Raw genomic sequence first — 22,629 nt, 5'->3', positions numbered from 1 at the left:
GGCATTCGCCGAGTTCTGCCTCAACATGACGTACACAACCGGAGCGAGCGCCCCGCTCCAAATGTTGCTGATGCGGCGAGGGCGGCACGAACCGCACCAGGGCTCGCTCCAAATCATAAAGGCGCTGGCAGCCGTCGACCGGGCGCTGATAAAGCGCGTCCAAGCGAGCTGGCTGCACCGGGATCTCGTGGCCTGGTCACAAGCGCGCTTGGAGCGGGAGCTCGAGGCCCTCGGACATCGCAGCGCTGCCGACAAGCGCCTAGAGGACTGCCGGGCTCCCTCCGCCGATTTTCTACCCGACATGGGCCGCGACTTTTTCCCTAACCTGTACGCCATGCTCGAGAGCACGATCAAGGCCCCGATCGGTACTCAGTGTTTCGACATCAGGTACGGAGATTTGGCCGAGAGAGACAGCGTTGTCTCCATGGGCAGTTCATATAGGGTGTGCCGAAGGCGCGAGCTTACCCTGAACATCATCAAGTTTTCAAGTTTCAAGTTTCAAGTTTATTGTACTACAATGAACTACATGTGCGTGTAAATATACAGGTGGGACCCCAGAACTCAAGAATGGGTTGTAAAAGGGGCCCTAGGATATATGAGGTATTAATTTATAGTTTATGAGCATTTTTTAAACAAAACCTTCATTCTCCTCATACAGACTATTGTTAGAAAGACATACAATAAATGCATAACAACGCAACAAATGACAGTTATGAAGGAGGAGAAAGGTCATTGGTCACTGGAAAGAGAAAAAAAACATCATCATTTTCATTAACATCATAGTAATCAACATCAGCAGCAGCCTATCTACCCCCACTGCAGGGCAGATGCCTCTCCCAGGCGTCCTTATACCCTGTATATAGGACGCCTGAACTATAGGTGGGGGGATGAAGGCTCATGCGAACTCTTCTGTCTTCGCGATCGAGTTGAACATAAATTTTTTGTTGCCTTCGAAATTCATCGTACTGCTGAGCTAGTCCGAACCTCAATTTAAGCTTGGTGTCCATACATGGGCTACCAGTCTAAACCTGTAGACGCTACAGAATTCCAGTCTGGTGTCAATATATATTGGCGTCTATGGTGGGAACATGGCTACAGAACGCGGCTGTGGCTCTTGCTTAATCGAAACGATCCGGAAACAAATTGTATGACAATTAGCCGCTACGACGACTCTAACAGTGCGCGAAGTTTTGTCTACGTTTCATGATTACGAAGCTCGCGGTGAAGTTGTAATTATTGCATAGTTCTTCTATCCCCATATTTCTGTGTAATAGAAAAAAAACTTTATTCCTTTTGGGTTTCATTCCGCTAATTAACTAGAAAAGTATGCGTAACCACGCACTCTTCGCACTGCGCCCAGGTGAAAGAATACCCGCTCCCGAGCTATGCCGCTATAGTCCTCCTTCACAGAGTGAAACAGCTGATGAGTTTTTTTTTTCTAACATAACGGTATTAGCAAAAGGCTAACGTTGTTGGATTGACACGAATTCAATAAAGATTCGCCGTTAAAGGCAGCATAACGCGGAAGTGCCTGGAGCCACTGACATTCCTTTTTTTTTTTTTGTTCAGCGAGTCGACAGGAACCTAAAATACTACGGACTGTGCGCCAGCTGCTGGTAGCCGTTTTAACAAATTCCAAGTCACTACATCTAACATGTCTGAACATCCAAGTGGGATGGCTTCGCTGGTTGGGTTTGTCGTCTGGAAAACCGCCACGCCAAACTCCGACAACCCTTATTTTCAAATCTGTTGCTTTTCGGTTAAGCCGAAAGCGCAATAGATGCGCCTAAGTTGTCGGAATATAGATCAACAGTCTCCTGAGCAAAATCTTCATCGTGTGAAGCAGGAGCGGTACCGGTGGTTGCGCTGCTACCCAGGAGGTGCGCATTTGTTTGAAGTTTAAAGTTTGAAGTTTATTTGTTCCTTTCTCAAACGAAAGAGCAGACCGAGGTAAAACGCCACGAGGCCTGTCGGGTTCTCGGCTCCCTTTACAGTTTGGAAGCGGTTTGGAAGCCGTTATTGAACACGTACATAAAAATAGAACAGGCGCGAGAACACAGTATTACAAAAACAGCAGTACATCTTTACACGCATCCTAGTATACACAAAGAAAGACCAATTGACAAGCACTGCAACGCTTTGTGGATGGGGTAGCCGAACTTCCCGACGCGCTCAGTCATTTAGGATCAGTTGGGTGCTTTATTTTGTCACAATTTTGATTAGTCAATTCATGGTTGCTCATTGTCTACTTGGTCTCTATAAGGAGCACGCACGGGTGGCTGGTGGCCATCAAAGATACACAAATATCGAAAATTGTCCAATAATTCGGAACCATCCCAGTCGATAAAAACGGCAAGACAGAAACTTGTCGTCAGTCGTCTTGTCGTATTTTTGCGAGTCGTACTGTCGTTGTCCTTGCCGTCCTGCCTTGTCGCGCAGTTGTTTTGTTGTGTCTGTCGTCCTGTCTTGTTGTATTTTTCGTCATGTCTTGTCGCACAGTTGTTTTGTCGTATCTGTCGTCCTGTCTTGTCGCAGTTTTTTGTCGTACCTGTCGTCCTGTTTTGTCGCATAGTTTTTTTGTTGTATCTGTCGTCCTGTCCTGTTGTAAAGTTGTTTTGTCATATCTGTGGTCTTGTCCTCTCACACAGCTGTTCTGCTGTGTCTGTTGTCCTGACTTGTCACACAGTTGTGCTGCTGTTTCTGTCACCCTATCTCGTCGCAGAGTTGGGCTTGTCGTTTTTTCTTGTAATTTTTATATCATGAATTCGTTTTATTCCGCTTTGCTATCCTAAACTGTACACTCAAGTTTGAACTATACACCAGCACGCAAAATGTAAAAAAAAACACACTTGCACAGGGTGACACTTTCAAAGAATATATATTCTGTGACATAGCTGATTACGTTTACAGCTAAGCTACGTACACCATGGCATCTTGGGCAGATCTGAAACAAAAGACATTAAAACCAATATTGAAGTAGACAAAAACAGTGACTAGGTGAAGGTGCGACTATTTCCACGGTGTGAGATATAATTTGGGCATGCATCAATTATGGAATAGGTAGTTCAGATGGTTGCACTGTGACATATATACTGCACTTAAACCCATCACTTTTACAAGTGACCATGCCTCCTATCACATGACCCCTGTGGTCATGTGATAGGAATATTGAGCTTCCTACACAGCATATAATCTATGTAATCGTAACGTGCACTTCACTGTATTTCTTTTTATGACATGCGTGATTGCTAGTATGTAGCAAAAAAGAAGGAAGACAGTCATGCAGTAAAAACTACACCAGCAGTAGTATGCAGGCCATCAGATACATCGGGCTGGCATTTGCAACTAAAAGCAACTTTATGGGCATTGTTCCATTCGTAACAGGTCTAATTATTGTATTACCGATGCCGCACTTAAACATCTACACATGAAGCAGTACTGCATTCTCCATTATTTCCACTAGTATGATCGTTAACCGATTACATGAGCAAATATATATGCCCCTATCATCTTTGCACAACCACAAATTCAAACCAATTCCACGAATTCAAACCAATGGGACTAGAAAATCAAAATACAACAAAAGTCTGGGGTAATTTCGGCCCCTACCCGGAAATTAGGAGGTTTTCATGCTCCATTTACGTGTCTAGGCAGACAACCATTTTCTCACAAAGCCTTTAAACACCAACTTCCTCCTCACGTAACCACTGCACAGCTTAAACGAAGGAGACTAATTTCATAGCAGCTTCTTGCAATAGATGAAGCAAGAAAAAAGAGAAACCTGGAACATCATGGAAAAACAGTGCGAAGACGACGGACTTAGAAAATAAGGGAGACAGGCCCTTGTTTTTTAACTCTGTCGTCTTTGCACTGTTTTCCCATCATAAACCAGTACCAACTAGCCCAACTTACAGTGCTTGTGCAGAAAGCTGGAATGCACAGGGCCTTCCTTGAAGTGCAATTCGCACAGTGCCTTTCTTGAGCTCAGCGGCGGAGGTCGGCACACTTCTGTGTCAGGTAGCGTGTGAGCAACTTGTGACGCTTAGGCATGTCCTCCTCTCCGACACCCTTTAGCGCCAAAAAACGCCAGAAAGTATCTGCAAGTATAGTAGTATAGAAAGTGCCTGTTGTTTTGCCTGCTTGGCCACAAACCTCATATTTCTTTTGTTTTAACGGCGAAGCTGTCTAGCAAATCAGAATTTTTTTATGTCCGCAGTTAAAAATACCAAGAAAACTTAAAAGCACGCGCACGTGAACGCGCGCCTCGCTGCGATCGCCCGGGAGTTAACAAAGCAAAACAAAAAAAAATGTCCAGCACTCGCGTGTGCACGTCTCGAGAGTTGGCCGTGAAGGCCAAATACAACTTTGTTTTTTTTTTTTTGAAAGAACGGGACTTTCGTAGATCACACAGCTCCACTCCAACTACAAAAGAAGTTTTTTTTTTTTTTTACCGGAAAGTTGCAAGACATACTGGGCGACTTTGAATTTTAGCGCCATTGTGACGTAATACGGCAGTAGTGACGCTTTATGGGGCGGCACTAAAAACATATGTATCGGCGTGTTAACAACTGCGCGCTAGAATTCAAGCAGGCGATCAAACGGAACTGAGGGCGGGCCCATTACAATCTCCCAGTCAGCTTTTTTTCGCGCTGGCTTAGGTCAGCAGCCGCAGTCGGACAAACAGGGTTCTGTGACGTCATAGAAAAATTTCCGGAATGTGGCCGAGGAGTCGCCACTGTTGAATATGTTTTCTTCAATATATATATAATATATATATTAATATATATATATATATATAATATATATATATTAATATATATATATATATATAATATATATATTAATATATATATATATATATATATATATATATTGTAAGGGATATAGTTGACCCTCCGGTAGTAGACCGAACGTTGTTTATTGGCAGGAGCAGAAGCAAGGCGAGCGCAGGTACAAGCGTACCGACGATGGCCGAACACACGCGCCAAGCACCTTCACCCGTACTTCTTCTTCCACCGCTACCAGCGTGCGCGCATACCGTCGTGCATAGATTGGCCACGATCGCATGGCACTCTTTCTTGATGTGGCGCATACCCGGATAAGCTGATGGCGTTAAGAGCTGCTCGTTATCCTTGCTACAATCGCCCCGGGTGAAAAGGAGCCATCCTGGCGACTTAGGGTGAGGACGACACCAGGGGGTCGTAGTAGGGCTTCAGTCGTTGAACGTGGACTGTTTCACGCCCCCGGCGGCGAAGATCAGAGGAGGGGGTGACTGGTTCCACAATGTAATTCACGGGCGAAGTGCGGGCGATGACTTTATAAGGGCCATGATATTTGGCGACAAGTTTAGAGGAGAGACCCGGTGTCGGGCAGGGCACCCAAAGCCAGACATGTGAGCCGGGTTCAAATGTCGGAGGGGTGGTGAAATCGTCACGGCGATGCTTCTGGCGCTGTTGGTCTGCAGTTGTAAAGGAACGGGCGAGTTGGCGACACTCTTCGGCTTGCTGCGCTAGTTGCGAAACCGGTTTAAATGCTGTGGCGTCAGGGTTGTAAGGCAGAATGGTGTCCAGTGTACAGGTCGGCTCGCGTCCATAAAGTAGGAAAAACGGAGAGAATCCTGTCGTTGTCTGCGTAGCCGTGTTGTATGCATACGTTATGAACGGAAGTACGAGGTCCCAATTGGAGTGATCCGACGACACGTACATTGATAGCATATCTCCCAGGGTGCGGTTGAAGCGCTCTGTGAGCCCATTGGTTTGCGGGTGGTACGAGGAGCTCGTGCGGTGAACAACGTGACATTCGGCGAGTAGAGCTTTCACAACGTCCGATAGGAAAACGCGGCCACGATCACTCAGAAGTTCCCGAGGCGCTCCGTGACGAAGTACAAAGCGACGCAAAAGAAAACTGGCGACGTCACGAGCCGTGGATGCCGGCAAGGCAGCTGTTTCGGCGTACCTTGTGAGGTGGTCGACCGCTACAATTATCCACCGGTTACCGGCAGCCGTTAAAGGCAGGGGCCCGTACAGATCGATTCCAACGCGATCAAAGGGTTTCGAGGGGCACGGTAGTGGTTGCAACGGGGCTGTAGAGCGAATAGGCGGTGATTTGCGACGCTGACACTCCGGACATGAGCGCACGTACTTCCGCACGTAGGTATACATGTCCCTCCAATAGTAACGTAGGCGTAGTCGCTCGTACGTTTTGAGGACGCCAGCGTGCGCGCAACTCGGGTCGGCATGAAAGGCGGAGCAGATGTCGGCATGCAGATGGCGTGGGATAACCAAAAGCCACTTCCGACCGTCCGAGTTGTAATTCCGACGATAAAGGAGCTCTTCACGCAGTTGGTAGTGAGAGGCTTGTCGCCGCAGTGCTCTGGGTGCGCCGGTAGCTGAAGGACCAGACAGGACGCCGATGATGGAAGCTATCCATGGGTCCTTACGCTGCTCGGCAGTCATGTTGGTGACACTGAGCGACGACAAGCTACAGTCCGCTGTGGCAAGGTGAGACACGTCAGCCGGGATTGGAGAGCGGGAGAGTGCGTCAGCATCCGAATGCTTACGGCCGGAACGGTAAACCACGCGGATATCATATTCTTGCAGGCGAAGAGCCCACCGCCCAAGACGACCTGAAGGATCCTTCAGGGAGGCGAGCCAACAAAGCGCGTGGTGATCGGTCACCACGTCAAATGGGCGGCCATACAAGTACGGGCGGAACTTTCCAAGCGCCCATATTATGGCCAAACATTCCTTCTCTGTGACGGAGTAATTTGTTTCTGCTTTCGTCAGTGCCCGACTTGCGTACGCAACAACATACTCCTCACAGCCGGATTTCCGCTGAGCGAGCACGGCACCGAGGCCAATCCCACTCGCATCAGTGTGCACTTCCGTGGGGGCCGACGGGTCGAAATGCCGTAATATAGGCGGGGATGTCAACAAACGACGCAGTGTCGCAAACGCCTCGTCGCAGGATGGTGACCAAGCAGAAATGCCGCTGTCGTTACCGAGGAGCTTGGTAAGAGGCGAAATGATGGTCGCGAAGTTGCGAACAAACCGTCGAAAATACGAACAGAGGCCAATGAAGCTCCGAAGCGCCTTCAGTGTGGTCGGCTTCGGGAACTCTGCAACGGCTCGAAGCTTTGTTGCGTCGGGGCTGATGCCGTCTTTGGAAACGACATGACCCAGGATGGTAAGCTTGCGTGCGGCGAAGCGGCATTTTTTGAGGTTTAGCTGCAGCTCAGCGTTCGCAAGGCAAGTCAGGACTTGTTCTAGGCGAATCAGGTGTGTCTCGAAATCGGGGGAGAAAACGACTACGTCGTCCAGGTAACAGAGGCACGTCTTCCACTTGAGGCCACGGAGGAGACTGTCCATCATTCTTTCGAACGTGGCGGGGGCGTTGCAAAGCCCAAACGGCATAACGTTAAATTCGTAAAGGCCGTCTGGGGTTACAAATGCCGTCTTTGCGCGATCAGCCTCGGCCATGGGAACTTGCCAGTACCCGGAGCGTAAGTCGAGTGACGAGAAAAATTCCGCTCCCTGCAGACAGTCCAGCGCATCGTCGATACGCGGGAGAGGGTACACGTCTTTTCTTGTGATGGTATTCAAGCGGCGATAATCAACGCAAAACCGAATAGAGCCGTCTTTCTTCTTAACCAGAACCACTGGTGAAGCCCACGGACTCTTCCAGGGGCGAATAACACCTCGTTGAAGCATATCTGTGACGTGGTCTTCAATGGTTCGCCGCTCTGTCGGAGACACACGATATGGGCGCTGTCGAAGTGGAGCATGTGATCCTGTGTCGACTGAGTGCGTAACAGTAGACGTGCGTCCCAGCGAGGTTTGCGTGCAATCAAAGGAAGAACGAAACTTCGAAAGCAATGAAGTAATACGTTCTCGCTGGGTTGCATCCAGATTGGCGTCGATGCAGTGGGCAAAGGCATCGGATGGCAATAGCCCGGGCGAACATGGAGAAGCACTCAGTTCACTGATCTCAACATGAGAAAGATCACCTGGTACGTCAACAACTAGACGAGCATCTACAAGCTCTGCGAAGCCAAGTGTTTCTCCCTGTAGAAGAGCGCACGGGGTCGCTGACGGATTGGTCACCAACATAGTGGTGGCGCCATCACGCACAGCCAAAACGGCGGAAGGTAGTGGAAGGCATTTGCGGCGAAAGAAAATGACAGAAGGCGTAAACAAAACAGTGGCGTCGGGGACAGAGGTACAGCACAGGGGCACGATGACGGAGGAGCTGGGTGGGACGTCGGTGTCTTCAGCGACGAGTAATTTTGTAGCGGCATTACAGGAACCGTCGAAAAGAACAGAAGAAAGCTCGACTTCAGCACGGGAACAATTAATGATAGCGTTATTGTGGGCAAGAAAGTCCCACCCGAGGATGATGTCGTGAGAGCAAGCTGGCAGCACGATGAATTCAATGGTGTAGGAATTGTTCTGGATGACGACACGAACTGTGCAAGCGGCTAGCGGCTTAATGGGCTGTGAACTGGCGGTGCGTAACGAGAGTCCTGAAAGGGGCGTCATGACTTTTCGAATAGAGCGGCAGAGGTCGGCGTGGATGACCGAAACAGCGGCTCCAGTGTCGATGAGAGCAATGGTAGGGACACCTTCTACAATTACGTCGATAACATTTTTAGGCGAGAAATGAGGACTTCTAGGATTCGATGGCGACGCAGTTCTTGCCTCCGGAACTGCGGCTTTTAGTTTTCCTCTTCGGCATTAGTAGGGCGGCGACGCATGGGAGACACCGAACGGCGACGTGGAGAAGCTGAACGGCGGCCAGCGAAAGTTGGACGGTCAGTCGGCTCAGGGGGCAAATTGTACGGCGCTGGTTGAGCGGCATACGGCGAAAAGTAAGGGGTGGCGTAAAAAGGCGCCTGGGGATAGCTGGCGACGGGCGGCAATATGCGGCGGCGACAGTAGCGAGCGACATGCCCTGGCGTGCCACATGCAAAACAAATCGGACGATTGTCCTGCGTGCGCCACGCACCCGTTAGCTGGGGACTGCTCACCGGGCTTATCGGCGGTCGTGTGGTAATGAAGCTGGAGCACGGGGCGCTGATGGAAAGGAAGCGGCAGGTGGGCATACAACAGGTCGGCGAGAGAACGAAGCGGGCTGGTGCGATAGCCGTCCTGCCACCGAGGCGTAAGTCAGGGGCGCAGCTACGGGCAGGTTATGCTGAGCCGATGGTAGCGCCTCAGCGACCTCTTCCTTGATGACATTCTGAAGCGAAGGCGCCAGGGTGGAAGGCGGGTCTGAGATGTAGGGCAGGAGGGAGACTTGGCGGGCCACCTCTTCCCGAATGAAATCTTTGATTCGCGCAAACAGCGCAGGGTCCCCTTCATATACTGCCTCCACACTTGATACGGGCTGCTCCCGAGCACAAGCCTGCCGTGCGAGGGCTCGCTGCTTGCACAGCTCGTCGAAACTCTGGCAAAGGCGGACGACGTCAACGACAGTTCGGGGGTCCTTGGATAGTAACATCTGGAAGGCGTCGTCATCGACTCCCTTTAAGATGTCGGACCTTCTCTGTTTCTGCCATGGAGGGGTCGACGCGTTTGCACAGGTCGATGACATCCTCTATATAGCTAGTGAACGTCTCCCCAGCCTGCTGTCCTCGCACACGTAAGCGCTGCTCGGCTTGAAGCTTCCTCAACGAAGGGCGCCCGAAGACTTCCATGAAGTTACAGCGGAAGGAGGACCACGTCTTGTTGCGGGATTCGTTATTATTCCACCACGTCTCCGCGAGGCCGGTGAGAGAGAAAGGGACATTGATCAATTTGTTCTTGTCATCCCATCGGTTGTGGTTACTCACACGTTCGAACATGGAAAGCCAGTCCTCAGCATCATTTCCGTCGGTGCCGTTGAACTTGGGTGGATCCCGCTCGCGCAGTGCGCCCGAGCAGATGACGGTTGGTGCCGCCGACGAAGGCTGCTGGACGGATTCGTGGTTCATCGTGGACAGCGTTCGGTTGCGTAGCTCCAGGATGGGACCGAAACACCTGACCTCCACCACTTGTAAGGGATATAGTTGACCCTCCGGTAGTAGACCGAACGTTGTTTATTGGCAGGAGCAGAAGCAAGGCGAGCGCAGGTACAAGCGTACCGACGATGGCCGAACACACGCGCCAAGCACCTTCAGCCGTACTTCTTCTTCCACCGCTACCAGCGTGCGTGCGCGCATACCGTCGTGCATAGATTGGCCACGATCGCATGGCACTCTTTCTTGATGTGGCGCATACCGAGCTGCTCGTTATCCTTGCTACAATATATATATATATATATATATATATATATATATATATATATATATATATATATATATATATATATATATATATATATATATATATATATATATATATATATATATATATATATATATATATATATATATATATATATATATATATATATATATACATTTGACGTCTTTTTAAAGGGAACCGAACTTGTATTTTGTTTAACGGCCCCCTTAAAAGCGAGCGACTTTTACGCAATTCACGTGTCGCCTCCTCCTACATCGTGAGCACATTCCTGAGCCAGCACCTGCTTGCCTCGGGACTCCCCGTGCAGAGGCGGCCTGCTGTCGCCCGAGGCCAACTCGAGCGCCAGTTGCCTGTCCCCGGTCGCGGGGATGGAGCCCGTCTTCTACGAGGGTGCCGAGCCGTTCGTCAACTACCCGACGCTGGGAACGCTGCACGTGTTCGGCAGCCAGGCGCTGGCGCTCACCACGGCGTCGTCCATGTGGCGGCATTCGGAGGAGTTCAACCGCAGCCTCGCCTGCCTGGAGCGGGAGAACCGGCTACTGGAACCGCTCGCTTACTACGACCGCATCGGAGTGATGCGCGCCGTGGTCGCCGTCAGGGCGGCCATAGAGGTCGGTGCTAACGTAAAGCATTCTTAGGCGACTAGCTCAGCAGTTCGTGGTAGAAGTTCCGTTCCCCTGGCACCAACAGAATGGGCCGCGCAAAGTGCTTTCCTTGCAGCCCGAGGCCATGAGTAATGTTGAGCAGTGACTGTTAAGTGTTCGGCTCTTAGGTTAGCATTTATGCTCAAACGCGTGTGTAATTCTCCCTGAATTCTGGGGTCCGCGCTGGCATCACGAGCGCGAGCTGCAGTAGCACGATAGAGGACCTACTCCAACGCTTTTCTATTTTGAGCCTTCAAATTACGCGTTATACTAGATAAAAAATCGTGCGTCTATTAGAACACCCCCCGTCGCGCCTATATCTTTCGGTTTCTGAACCCGAGGCAGCGGGTTTGGTTTTCGGCCACAGCGGACATTTTTCTGGGTTTGCCTCACAACCATAACGCCTACTTTACTACGCCTACTTTCCTACTCCCACGGGGGGTAGGAATTGTGCAGTAGCCGGCTTCATAGCCGAGTTTTTGTTTTCGCGCTTAGTCTCAATTTTACCGCTTATTCAGAGCCGTTTATACCTTATAAAGGTCTAAAAGGTTTTTAAAATACGAGTAAAATGTGATCGAGAGTGCCTTTCTTTTCCTGTCCTGTGGTGGTCGTCACCGGTTCGCACCTCCGGTCGCTTTGTTAGTATCGTTTAAACATGGAGTTCAGATGTGTCGAATTTGTTTGGTGTATTTAGTTGTAATTATTTTTCTCGCGCCTTGTGTTCTCGTTGTCTCGTTGCTATATTCTACTCGTCCGTACACTTGAGGCCATGGACCGCCCTGGTTCCGAAGGGGCTGACGCGTTGTGCTTAGTGCTGAACCTGGGTGCGCGGTCACTCTCTCTCTCTCTCTCTCTCTCTCTCTCTCTCTCTCTCTCTCTCTCTCTCTCTCTCTCTCTCTCTCTCTCTCTCTCTCTCTCTCTCTCTCTCTCTCTCTCTCGCGCGCGCGCCGTTCGTCCGTCAGTTCGTCCGTTCGTCAAGGGGCGGGGAGGCAGGACACTGCTGGTGATGGTGAGTTAGCGGAACGAGCTAGGTGCTGTCCACAGTGGTGAGAGGGTTTGTAGGGGACTGTGCAGGGTAGTGGTGACGGGCGCGGCGGCAAAGTTCTCCGAAAAGTTCAGCAGCAGTTTAACAGAAAGTCCAACTAGGCTTCCGCCTTCACATTCTAACAAAGTTCTGAGCATACCCCGTAATTCTGTGCATTCTCCCCTCTCCATCGTCCCATTTAAAACCCTGCCCGTATCTTTCTTTTTACCTACTAATTCGTGGCCTGAATTGTTAAAAAGGTTCACCTTTGGGGTCGTACAGCCCCCTCTTGAAACAGAAATAACGCGAAATGCGCCTCCCTCCCATTGACGCAACGCGCCGAACTGAAGTACAGGTACTCTTGTAGAACGAATTAGCGAAAAGCGCTGCTGCTAAGCCGTCATGGATTATAGAACGCGCGAACGTGTAGCGTTGACGAACGCTTACGGCATTAAAGTTTGCGTTCGCGCCGCAACGCTGTGCAGAGCCGAAAAAAAAAAAGAAAAGGCGGAAAAATCAATATTGTATTTTAGAAATCTGGTAATTTCTTCTAGCTGCGGAGCTGGCTGCTGTATTCCTTTAATATCCGCACCCTGGAAAAAGAGAACACGTGAATTCAGCGTGTTATGTATCCGTCTCACTGAAATATTAGTGAAACGGGCTGTTACGTAACAATTTCAGGGCACCCTTACAACGCTCTTCAAATGGCGAATAGGGTTATGAGTCACCTGCAAAATGGCAGCGTTGAGGCCAATTAACCTTCAGTTCCCTACGCATAATAAATTAACTGAATATGTATATTTTTTTCGAGACGCCTACGCATCGCGCTATTCGCGAAATGCCCTGACGCAAGACATTTCATGACCTTTGCACGAAGTCGGGCGAAAGAAGCGTTCAAGTTGACGTAATTGCTCCTGTTCCTAAAACGTGGTGGGCGCTTTAACCCTTTGATGCCCAGTGTTGCTCAGGCGCAGCAACAACTCAAACAATCTCGCACTTTGTGATTTTTCCAGCATTTAACACCATCTATCGACGGACAATTGGATCCCGGACCTTCAAGAAATAAGGCAGAGAGGGCAGCACGTACTTCGGGGGGCTAAAAAAAAACTTTGTTTAAGGGTGTCAACTCGCATCGAGCCCGGGTGGCTCAATGGGCTAGTGACAGGTAACCGAAATTGTTCCGTTTCATTGTTATTAGATATGATAGCAATACAAACTTTACATTGTTGTCTTCATTTGAACCATAAATCATGGTGGTCAAGGTAGCTCTCTCGTTCATGTGATATACGGGCAGCCACTGCGCAGTGTTTCCCAGTGCCCAGTGTGTCCTAGTGTCCGTTTTATTGAACCAAATTTTTTTCCTGATTTCATATTTGTGATGTCAGAAGTCCTTTTAGATCATAAAAAAAACTTCTCAGGCGCTTAAGGAAAATAATAAAGTTTTGGGCATCAAGGGTTAAGTGACTTTCCTTTATCGTAACTAAGGGCTCTTTTATTGAATGGCGAACATGGTGGTACCTAGATTGTACTGTGAGGAGTATATGGCTCTCTATTTTCTATTACCATGTCATGTAACGTAGCGGGAAGTTTCAGTTCGTTTTTAAAGAGAATTTTCAATGCCATGGGACCATCCGACATCGTGACCCTGCTTTGGACACCAGCCCACACAGGCGTAGGCGCTAATGAAGTGGTGCACGTACGTACGTGCTCGCGAACTAATTCACCGGGTCGCCATTTTCACTACGCCTACACGCGATGCCCCCGCAGGCAAGCCAACCTCCCTCCTTCAATAGAGGGATATTGCCCTGAACTCCCGCCTTCTCCGCCGCCGATACCCACCCCCGCACCCACACCTCTCTCTGGAGGCAGGCCACATGCTGCGCATCCTACTAACACACGCCTTCCCCCACAGAACACAACTGATACACAGTCATCCACACCTCTTTACTGACGCTACCTGTCCAGCCTGGGGGGCACTCGACACTCACTACCATTCCCTCTGCGAATACCCCGCAGACCCGTAACCCCCCGTTCCTTCCCCTCATTTCTGTGAGCAGATGTTGCGTAACCCGGGGGAGTCAGGCCAAGTCCTGACCACCTCCCGGGCCATGGCGGTAGCGGCGGCCCCTGTGCATGTGCCTCCTCCACCCCGAATACCTGATCCCGGTGGACAAAAAAACGTATTCCTTCCTTCCTTCCTTCGTTGCTTCCTTGCTTCCTGCTTCCTTCCTTGCTTCCTTGCTTCCTTCCTTCCTTCCTTCCTTCCTTCCTTCCTTCCTTCCTTCCTTCCTTCCTTCCTTCCTTCCTTCAGTTCGTTTGCCGCCTTTCATTCGTCGTATCGGCTTCACTCAGATACGTTTAAATAAAGCGACGAACAAAGCCCCTTTCTTATAAGGAAGATTGTTAATAAGCGAAGCTTGCTCTTATAGAACCTGAGTGAAAGTCGAGAGAGAGAGAGAGAGAAAGACTTTATTGCACGATCCTGCGTGGGGATGGGGAATCAGGAGACCCTGTGAAGTAGGCGGTGTCCTCTTCCCATTCCTGCCTTGGTTAAGGCGAAGTCCAAGACCCAAGCTGGTTCGAACATGTCGGAATGGCGCATTCGGATAGACGTCGGCTTTATAACGCTAGTGACCCAGGTTCAATTCTGACAACGGGAAGGTTTTTTTGCTTGAGACGCTTGATGTGCATTCGCTTATCATTATCATCAACGTTTTGTGAATCCCATTGTTTCTGAAACTCGTATTGTAAAACCCATTCTGCAACGTTTGCTTTCCTGCACTGGTTCTTGCTCGACAAACGACGCCATCCGGGTGAGACAAAGAAAGCTTCACTTTGAAGGTTTCAGCGGTGCATTGCACGGAAGAATTATGATTTGTTCAGAACTGCATATGTCGTACAAAATACTTTACCGTCCCTTCCTGAAGAAAGTTGACAGAAGCGCGAAAGCTTTCTCAGATCAGACCTGCGTAAGAAGTGCGTCGAAACCATCGCTAACTATGCGTTTAACCTTCGCTGAAGCAGTCGATCGCCAAACTTTCAGAGACCAAAATCGCAAGCGAAGAAAGAACCAATATGACGATTTTGCGCGCACTAAGTAAAAGCATATACGAACGATCTAAATACCGATACATGGTTTATGAGATAAGGGTTATAAACTGTTGTACTTCCTCTTCATGGTCGATGCGTGTATTCTATAAGCCTTCCTTTTCGCGATTTTCAAGTAACCGTTTTGACAAATGGATGCCCGGTTATACGCACGCACCGTGTATACCGAGATCTTATCAGAGCTCTTTGGTCTACCAGCTGGTCTATGAGGAAATAAATTAGCTTTTTGACAGGACGCCATCGTGTCCACTAAGAATGCTTCTCTTTAAAAGAGTAATATACTCAGTGAAACATCAGTTAAGGGTGCAATCCGACTATAGTCTCAAGCATGAAGGCTAGTGCACTAAGTGCCGAATCTTCCTTTCGTGCTCAGAAGAAAAAAACACAGCCACTGTTTCCACAAGCTACAAGGACAAGCTGAATTGTTGCGGAGACTACTGAATCTCACTGAAGGAGCTCTGCAGAATATCAAGAGCTTTTCACGCAAGCCTCCACTGGTGGCATTGAGTCCTCTTATCATCACCCTTATGATCCTTTACTCTTTGCGTCGCTTCCTCCTCCTCCTCTCTGCTACTAGGACCTAAAGGCTTGGCCAATCACCCTGGGTAGGTATACATATACGTTGTTAGTGTAAACGCACTTTGCTACCATGCTCAAAGTACTCGTGCAGGCCTCCAATGGTGTGGTTGTGCCCCCCATATCCGTCGTTACGGTCATTTTTCCTTCCCGCAGTTTTCGTGTTCTCTTTGGCTTTTTTTTTTTTTGTATTCCCCTTTAGCCTATTGGAGAGTACTCTCCGAGGGGGGTTATTTTCGTTTTTCTTTCGTTTTCTCATCTTTCCCTTTGTAAGCAATACATGTCTGCTATTAGCGTAAACGCACTTTGTTGCTTCTGTAATTAGCAAGCTCCAATTTAATTCGCTGGAATCTGTCTCTAATCCACGTTTCCAAGTTCAAGGCCACTACGCATTCACTGGGCCTACCTTTTGTTCGGTGTAGCCGATAAGGCTCGAAGATGGTGCGGGGGATGTGTTTTGGACTAGTAGGAACCCGGTTTGAATAGCACAGGTACCGAATTTTATTTTGTCTGCTTTCATTGCGTTTGCACCTTCGTCGTTTTTAGGACCATCTCAAGGTCATGCCGACTCCGGACGCCGCATTTTTTATATATAATGTGGCACTTAATGTTATCGCATTAAAATATACTTTACTCCGGGCGCGCGCTTCCCTGAAACCTTAATGCCAAACGTTCCTTAGTGCACCGCCACGCAAACTTCTGGCGGTCAGACACTGACCTGTGGGCCTCGAAAGGAGATGGAAGAGCATTCCCATTTCACGGCCACTCAATGTACGCACGCTTCTCCATCATGCAGTCATGATTACTCACCGCACGCCATCGCAAAAACACAAAGCCCTTCATTTCTTTTGATCCCATGGAAGAAAATGTCAAGTTTAGCGCACATATACAGTGACGGCGGCGCACAGGGGTGGTCTAGGTGGTCTAGCAGAGGAAAATTTACGACGAACGCTTCTCAGCGCCTGGTAATAAGGTGAACGATGGGAGGGAAAGTGGGAGCTCCGCTTGATCCGTCCGGAACTTGTTTCGGAGACTGCCCGCCAGGCGCAATGTCGTCTGCTACAAAGGTATTTTAAGTGCGAATGCACTTCATAAGCGACCCTGAATTCCGTTGACCGCCGTCCGTCCACATAGCAACAGCTGCGGGTGCGCGCGCTCCTCGTCTTCCTTTGCAACGGGGGGAGATGGGCGCGCGCTGCCTGGCCGCTGACATGGCACATACCCACGTGGGGGATTGGCCAGGAATCTCCTCGTCTTCCTTGGCAACGGGGGGAGATGGGCGCGCGCTGCTGGCCGCTGACATGGCACATACCCACGTGGGGGATTGGCCAGGAATCGGGCGTGAGAAGGGCTAATGCACCCGCTTAAAGGAGTACTGACACGAAATTTCAAAGCTGAGATCCGCTCTAGCAATCAAGTACAACGACAACACAAATAGGTGTCTGGGAATAAATGCATCTTTCTTTCTCTGTAGTTGTGTGTGTGTGTGTGATCTCTCTTTCGCGAACATTACCGAACCGCGCAAATTCAACTCGTGCATTCGCACTTTCACATTCTTCCCCTCGGGGAAATGCGGGGAAATTTTTTAAACGCTCGTAGTTTATGTGTTCAGTAGCCACGGTGCTTAGGACATCACCGAGGGTATTTATAAGGCATTATTTACTAACTTGGATCAAATTTGGGCAGCGAAAAGTGTGAGTGCAGTTTGCATTTAACCTCACTCCGGAGCTAACGTGACAATCGCTGTTGGGTGGCGTATTCACGATAAAGAAATCGGGAAAAGATGGTTGCCTTTTTGCATTAGATCATCTTTATAACGGAATCAATTTAGTGGAATACTCTTTTTATGAGAATATTTTTTGTCCAAACTGCAGTGCAAGAAGAAAAAATATTCCAGTTTTTAACACATTATAGCTTGTAACGAAGTCACTTTTTGCCCCCATAACTTGATTATAACGAGGATTTACTGTAGATCTAGTTCACAGCGTGATGTGGCAAAGTTGAGAACGGACGCGTTGGCGACCTAAGTTGCGGCTGCGGCAAAAATATAAGATTTCGGAAGAAGCGTCAGTTTTCGGTCAGTTTGTTTGCAAGCATCAATTGTACGCAGCACCACATTTTTAACATTTCACCCATTTTTAACATTTCCTGTTACCTCCCAAAGTTCATCAAGAAACGACCACGCGTTACGCAATCAGCGAGGGTGTGAAGGACTAGCACGCTCTTGTACGTCTTGCCGCGCTTCCATCATCTCGTACCTCGAGGAGTCGGGGCTCAACACCCGCACTTCAACTGTCAAAGTCTGCTGCTGAGCTCGAGGTCGCGGGCTCGATACCCGACAGCGGCGGCCGCTTTTCTGATGGAGGCGAAAAGCAAAAACGCCGTGTGTTCGAGATTTCGGCGCACGTTAAAGATCCCAAGGTGGTCAAAATTAATCCGTAGCCTTCCACTACAGCGCCCCTCATCGCCTGCGTTGTGTCGGCGCGTTAAACCCTACAATCAATCAATCAATCAATCAATCAATCAATCAATCAATCAATCAATCAATCAATCAATCAATCAATCAATCAATCAATCAATCAATCAATCAATCAATCAATCAATCAACTGTCAAAGACAAACCCCACTCACCATCCACCCCCCGGTTTCCTTTATTACCTTTGTGTGTGTGTGTGTGTGTGTGTGTGTGTGTGTGTGTGTGTGTGTGTGTGTGTGTGTGTGTGTGTGTGTGCGTGCGTGCGTGTGTGTGGGTGTGTGCGTGCGTGCGTGTACTTGCGCGTGCGCGCGCGTGTGCGTGCGTGCGTGTGTAAATAGTCTGCATATAGTTTGCGTGTGTGTATATGTAGTCTGTACATAACTTTTGAATCACTCGTTTTCATGTTCCTAATATTCCATTGCCCTTTCACTGCCCTCCTTTTTTTTAATGCTCTTTTCTCCCGCGGCGAGACCTGTGCCCTCTGTCGAGAGGCAAAACTTCGCCATGTGCATATTTTCCGTTTAACAAAGACTTTCTCTCCCTCCGCGTTTCCAGGCAGTGGAAGCTTCGCCCGAGCCCTTCCGGGACCGCTTCGAGCGCCAGATGTTCTTCCGGCGCGCTTGCCTCATGACATGCTCCCGGACGCCCGACCAGGCTCCGCATCCCAGAGAGCTGCCTCCGCGACTTCGCTGCAACCTGGCCGTCCGGCACACCCGTCTCTTCCACGCGGCCTTCATCTGCGACCCGCGCAGGCGTCTGTCGAAGGTCGAGGCTTGCCAGCTGGTGTGACAGCGACCATGCCGATTATTCCCAGGACACGCCCAACTGTGCCAGCACGACTGCTGGGCATAGACGAAAGCATAGGGCTGTTTTAATCGAACTGGCCCCTATTGTTACGTTTGATTTTTTTCTTTCAATGCACCCAGTTAATTTATTTGTTGGTTGATTCAGTTCTTGGTACTTTCTGAAGGCATTTATTAGATCCTTGTCCAGATGAATAAATAGTATATACAACAGAAAATATCGGCGAATAATTACGAACAAATGTGTTCCAGCGTCTCTTTGCGCGCGAAAACCAAAAGGAACAGTGTGTGGGTGTTTGTGCGCGGCAGGCAAGTCCCATGGAAACCGCTAGCTCTACAAAGGACATACTGTGGTTCAGGAAGGTATTTTTAAATCAATTTTGTTGTTACTTGAATAACCGCGTGAAATTATCGAACATTGTAGATAATAAATAATAATTGGAAGATGGGCTTCATTGGCGTAAGCAAACTTTCCGAAGGATGCGTCGTAGTGTCCCATTGAAGCGTAGATCATCTTTACTTATTTATTATTTACTTTCGATCATCTTGACTTAGCGACTTGTGCCCTTGGCACGAGGAAACGTTAACCGCAGCTAGCTAACACGTGATTCAAAATAACCACGATAACGTACGTGGCAGCGCAAACCGTGATGCCGCGGATAACCGCTGTTAGCATGTACCGAACTTGGAAAATATTCTTGGTTTATTTCAGCCAACGTTCCCACAACCCGGCGAAACGGCGCCGACCAAAACACCTCAGTCCGGACAAGAGTCACCGCAAACGCTTTTTCACGAGTGTGTATCAATCACTCCGCCAAACAGGCTCTTCTTCAAATCTTAAAATACAACGTGCAGACAAATTACGTTATAAGCGATGCTTTGTTCAACCCTGAGGTGATTTGCTGTCTAAGCACTGCAGGGAGGAAGTGAAACACTTCGAATAAAGCGACATTTTGAATGAAGCAATTTCGGTATAAGAAGGGCTTACTGCATACCCTGTTTCAGTAACTTCATGCAGCATCTCAAAAGTTGCGAGGCGTGAAAAAATGCTGCCACTAATGAACACAAAATATTTCTTTTCCGTGTCATCTGTTTTTTTCTTCGTTATCGATTGCAGAGGTAAGAGCCGTCGCTAAAGAAAGGACGGAGTGCCTCCAGTATTTTCCGAACGAGAAACATCATACAGTTGGCATATTCTCGCATCCCCTTGGTCTCCGACTCTGACAGCTCGTATCATCTTATACTGCGATTAACGAATGAAACGGTTGCGCGCTATCTCGTTCATTCTGCGAAAGCCCTTGTCCGTCGTGTTGTGCCCATCTAATTAGGGCTTAAGCTAATCGGGTTAAGCTAATCGGGTTAAGCAAATGGTTAGTCGCACAACGGGAGGACATCTACCGGGCGTGTATAAATTTCGTTTTTCTCAACATCTCCCCACCTGTGCCTCTACATGAGCTGTAGTAATAGAATTTGCCATTTTCCGACGTATCGGTAATTCGTTCTGTCAGCTCCACAATCATACATTTCTATCATACAGGCAAGCACACTTTACAAATGCAAACCCACACGAATAAGGACAACGAAAGGGCCGTCAAAGACTGATGTAAACAAGACAACACTGAAAAAAATTAAAGTAGTTCCACTCAAATTGAAGGCTGCAGCAGCGATTCGCCAGAGTGGCTGTGGCTATTTTCAGTATCAGCCTGGCATTGATACCGAAACTAGACAAGAGAGGCCACCGCAGCCCCTGAAACGGCCTATAAACAGACACTGGGTTCAGTTCTCACTAATTTGGGCAATTAATGCGTTAATTCATGGTTTTTTCTTATTTCATAAAATTGGGTACTTATTTGCGGCCTAGTAATGGCAGCCTCTGGGGCAACGGCGCATCGCAGATATCACGTCCAACACTTTTCCTATGAACACGGTGTGACTGTGTGGTGCCAGGGATTGACATCGGCCTACTAACACAAGGGACCCAGTTTCTATGTCGACGAGGGCAGGCGGTGATCTTTTCGAAGGCTCTGTTTGGGTGCGTGACGCCCCGTGAATGTGATGGCTTGAAACCGTGACCCCCGACGAACTACGACGACACGTCCGCCCCCTACGGTGTTCCGCACTTAGAATGCCGTTACTGTTTTCACCCTACTTCACCTGCTTCGAAACGTGGCTCTGTCTCGGGCCTCGCCTGTTAGTCCAATTATTTGAGGCAGAAAAAAGGCCGCAGTGCTTGGACAAGATTCACGGGCCTTTGGTTTAGGGGCCCAGCCCACTTCCACTGCGCCCCACTGGTAGAAGGAACAATCCAGATACTACGGACGCTCCTACTTTAAATGCGGTTAACATCTCTGCAGTCTAATTGCCCACTTGCTTTACCTCCGCCCCACCTCTTACTCTGAGCCATCTGTGCGCGAAGCCTCGTCAAAATTGGAGGACACAGTGGCTTGGAGGGAGGGAGTGGGGATGGGCTGAATTTGAACGCAAAAGTCACAAATAAGACAAAGGGTGACTGCGAATGCGTGGGCTGACGGAGGGAAGAAGGCGCAGACAGCACTTCGCATTGCCCCATCTGTTTTCTGTCTCACGTTCAAGCTTACAAGACGAATGAAAAAACTTAGTTCAACGCGTCCTGATCGTAGCAATCTCTGAAGTGCCGCAAACGTCAAAGCACTGGACAGGAGAGGCGAAAACTTCAAAGTAGTACCCGCAACATCCTCTGTGAGAAGGCTGAGGCGCCTACTTCCGTTTGAGAGAGCCAAAAGCGGGGAACACACGTCAACGTGTGCACGCCACCATTTTGCTATCAACTGTGAGTGGAGTTCGAATGTCGTTTCTGTCTTGCAGATATTGTGAACCCGAACAGGCCAGGAATAAGAAAGGCAGGGAAAAAATCAGGCACGACGACAGTTCACTGACAGTTCGAGCAAGTTGCCTCTTGAAGTAAAATAGCTCTCCTGTCGCTAGCGGCAGCAATGTCGTGAGGACAACAGGAAAGTGAAAAGCAAAATCTGATGTTGATCATCGCTGCCATGCCTGGGACAAGGTAAGGAAACGTAACTTTCTTGAAGGCGGCATGTCCCCTTGCCCGGTTGGCCTGCTTCTGTAAGGTGTGCCCACTCGACTCTACAATGTCGCTTGCGCTAGTAATTCATCGAAAAATATGTTCAGCTGGCACCCCCATCACTTCTTAAAGGTTGGCAGCAAGCAGCCTGTGTTGTTTCATATTACAGATGATGCTTCTCGCGCTGTCTTCTTTGTCTCCGTCGTGAAAGTCTACGAGATTCAATATGTCTGATCTCATGTGAAGACGTCTGCCGTCTGTGAAACCGGGGAAAGAAATGCTTCGGTTCATATTGACGCCCCCTCCGGAACTTGAAACACGCCCCTTGTTCAGGAGGAGGATGAATGCACGCCGTCGGCGTCTTTATACGTAAGCAATCGAGCAACCGGTATTCAGTCCGTAGCTTTAGAGGAATCCTGATAATGTTGCTCAGTGCAAGGGTGCAAATTTTTGCTGTTGCAAATCAGCCCTAACAAGAGAAATTTAGACGGCATATTTCATTTGCAGCTCACCTTTCATAGCTTTTCCTCACATTTCATCGCTGCATGTTCAAGCCCGTCACCAAGTGAGACCAACGCGGTGTTCTTTCACCCAGCGAGGCTTCAACTGCGTCTGGCGAAACACCAATACTCTGAATCCATCTACTATGACATT

General features: G+C 48.9%; 1 protein-coding gene across 1 annotated transcript in view; it reads left to right on the top strand.

The window, feature by feature from the left end:
- Positions 1-19,494, top strand: part of LOC144180364 (uncharacterized) — a 56,122-nt gene extending 36,628 nt beyond the window's left edge. Inside the window, exons 5-7 of the mRNA XM_077708726.1 lie at positions 2-387; positions 10,591-10,894; positions 18,667-19,494. Coding sequence (XP_077564852.1) covers positions 2-387; positions 10,591-10,894; positions 18,667-18,900 — 924 coding nt within the window. The 3' untranslated portion in view covers positions 18,901-19,494. The remainder of the gene's footprint in view (position 1; positions 388-10,590; positions 10,895-18,666) is intronic.
- The last annotated feature ends 3,135 nt before the right edge of the window (positions 19,495-22,629 follow it).

This window comes from Haemaphysalis longicornis, unplaced genomic scaffold (genome assembly GCF_048455015.1).
Source record: "Haemaphysalis longicornis isolate Haplotype H1 unplaced genomic scaffold, Haemaphysalis longicornis Haplotype H1 scaffold_4, whole genome shotgun sequence".
In the NCBI taxonomy this organism is placed as follows: Eukaryota; Metazoa; Arthropoda; class Arachnida; order Ixodida; family Ixodidae; genus Haemaphysalis; species Haemaphysalis longicornis.
Note: the sequence above shows the minus strand (reverse complement) of the source record. Positions and strands in the feature narration are given on the sequence as shown.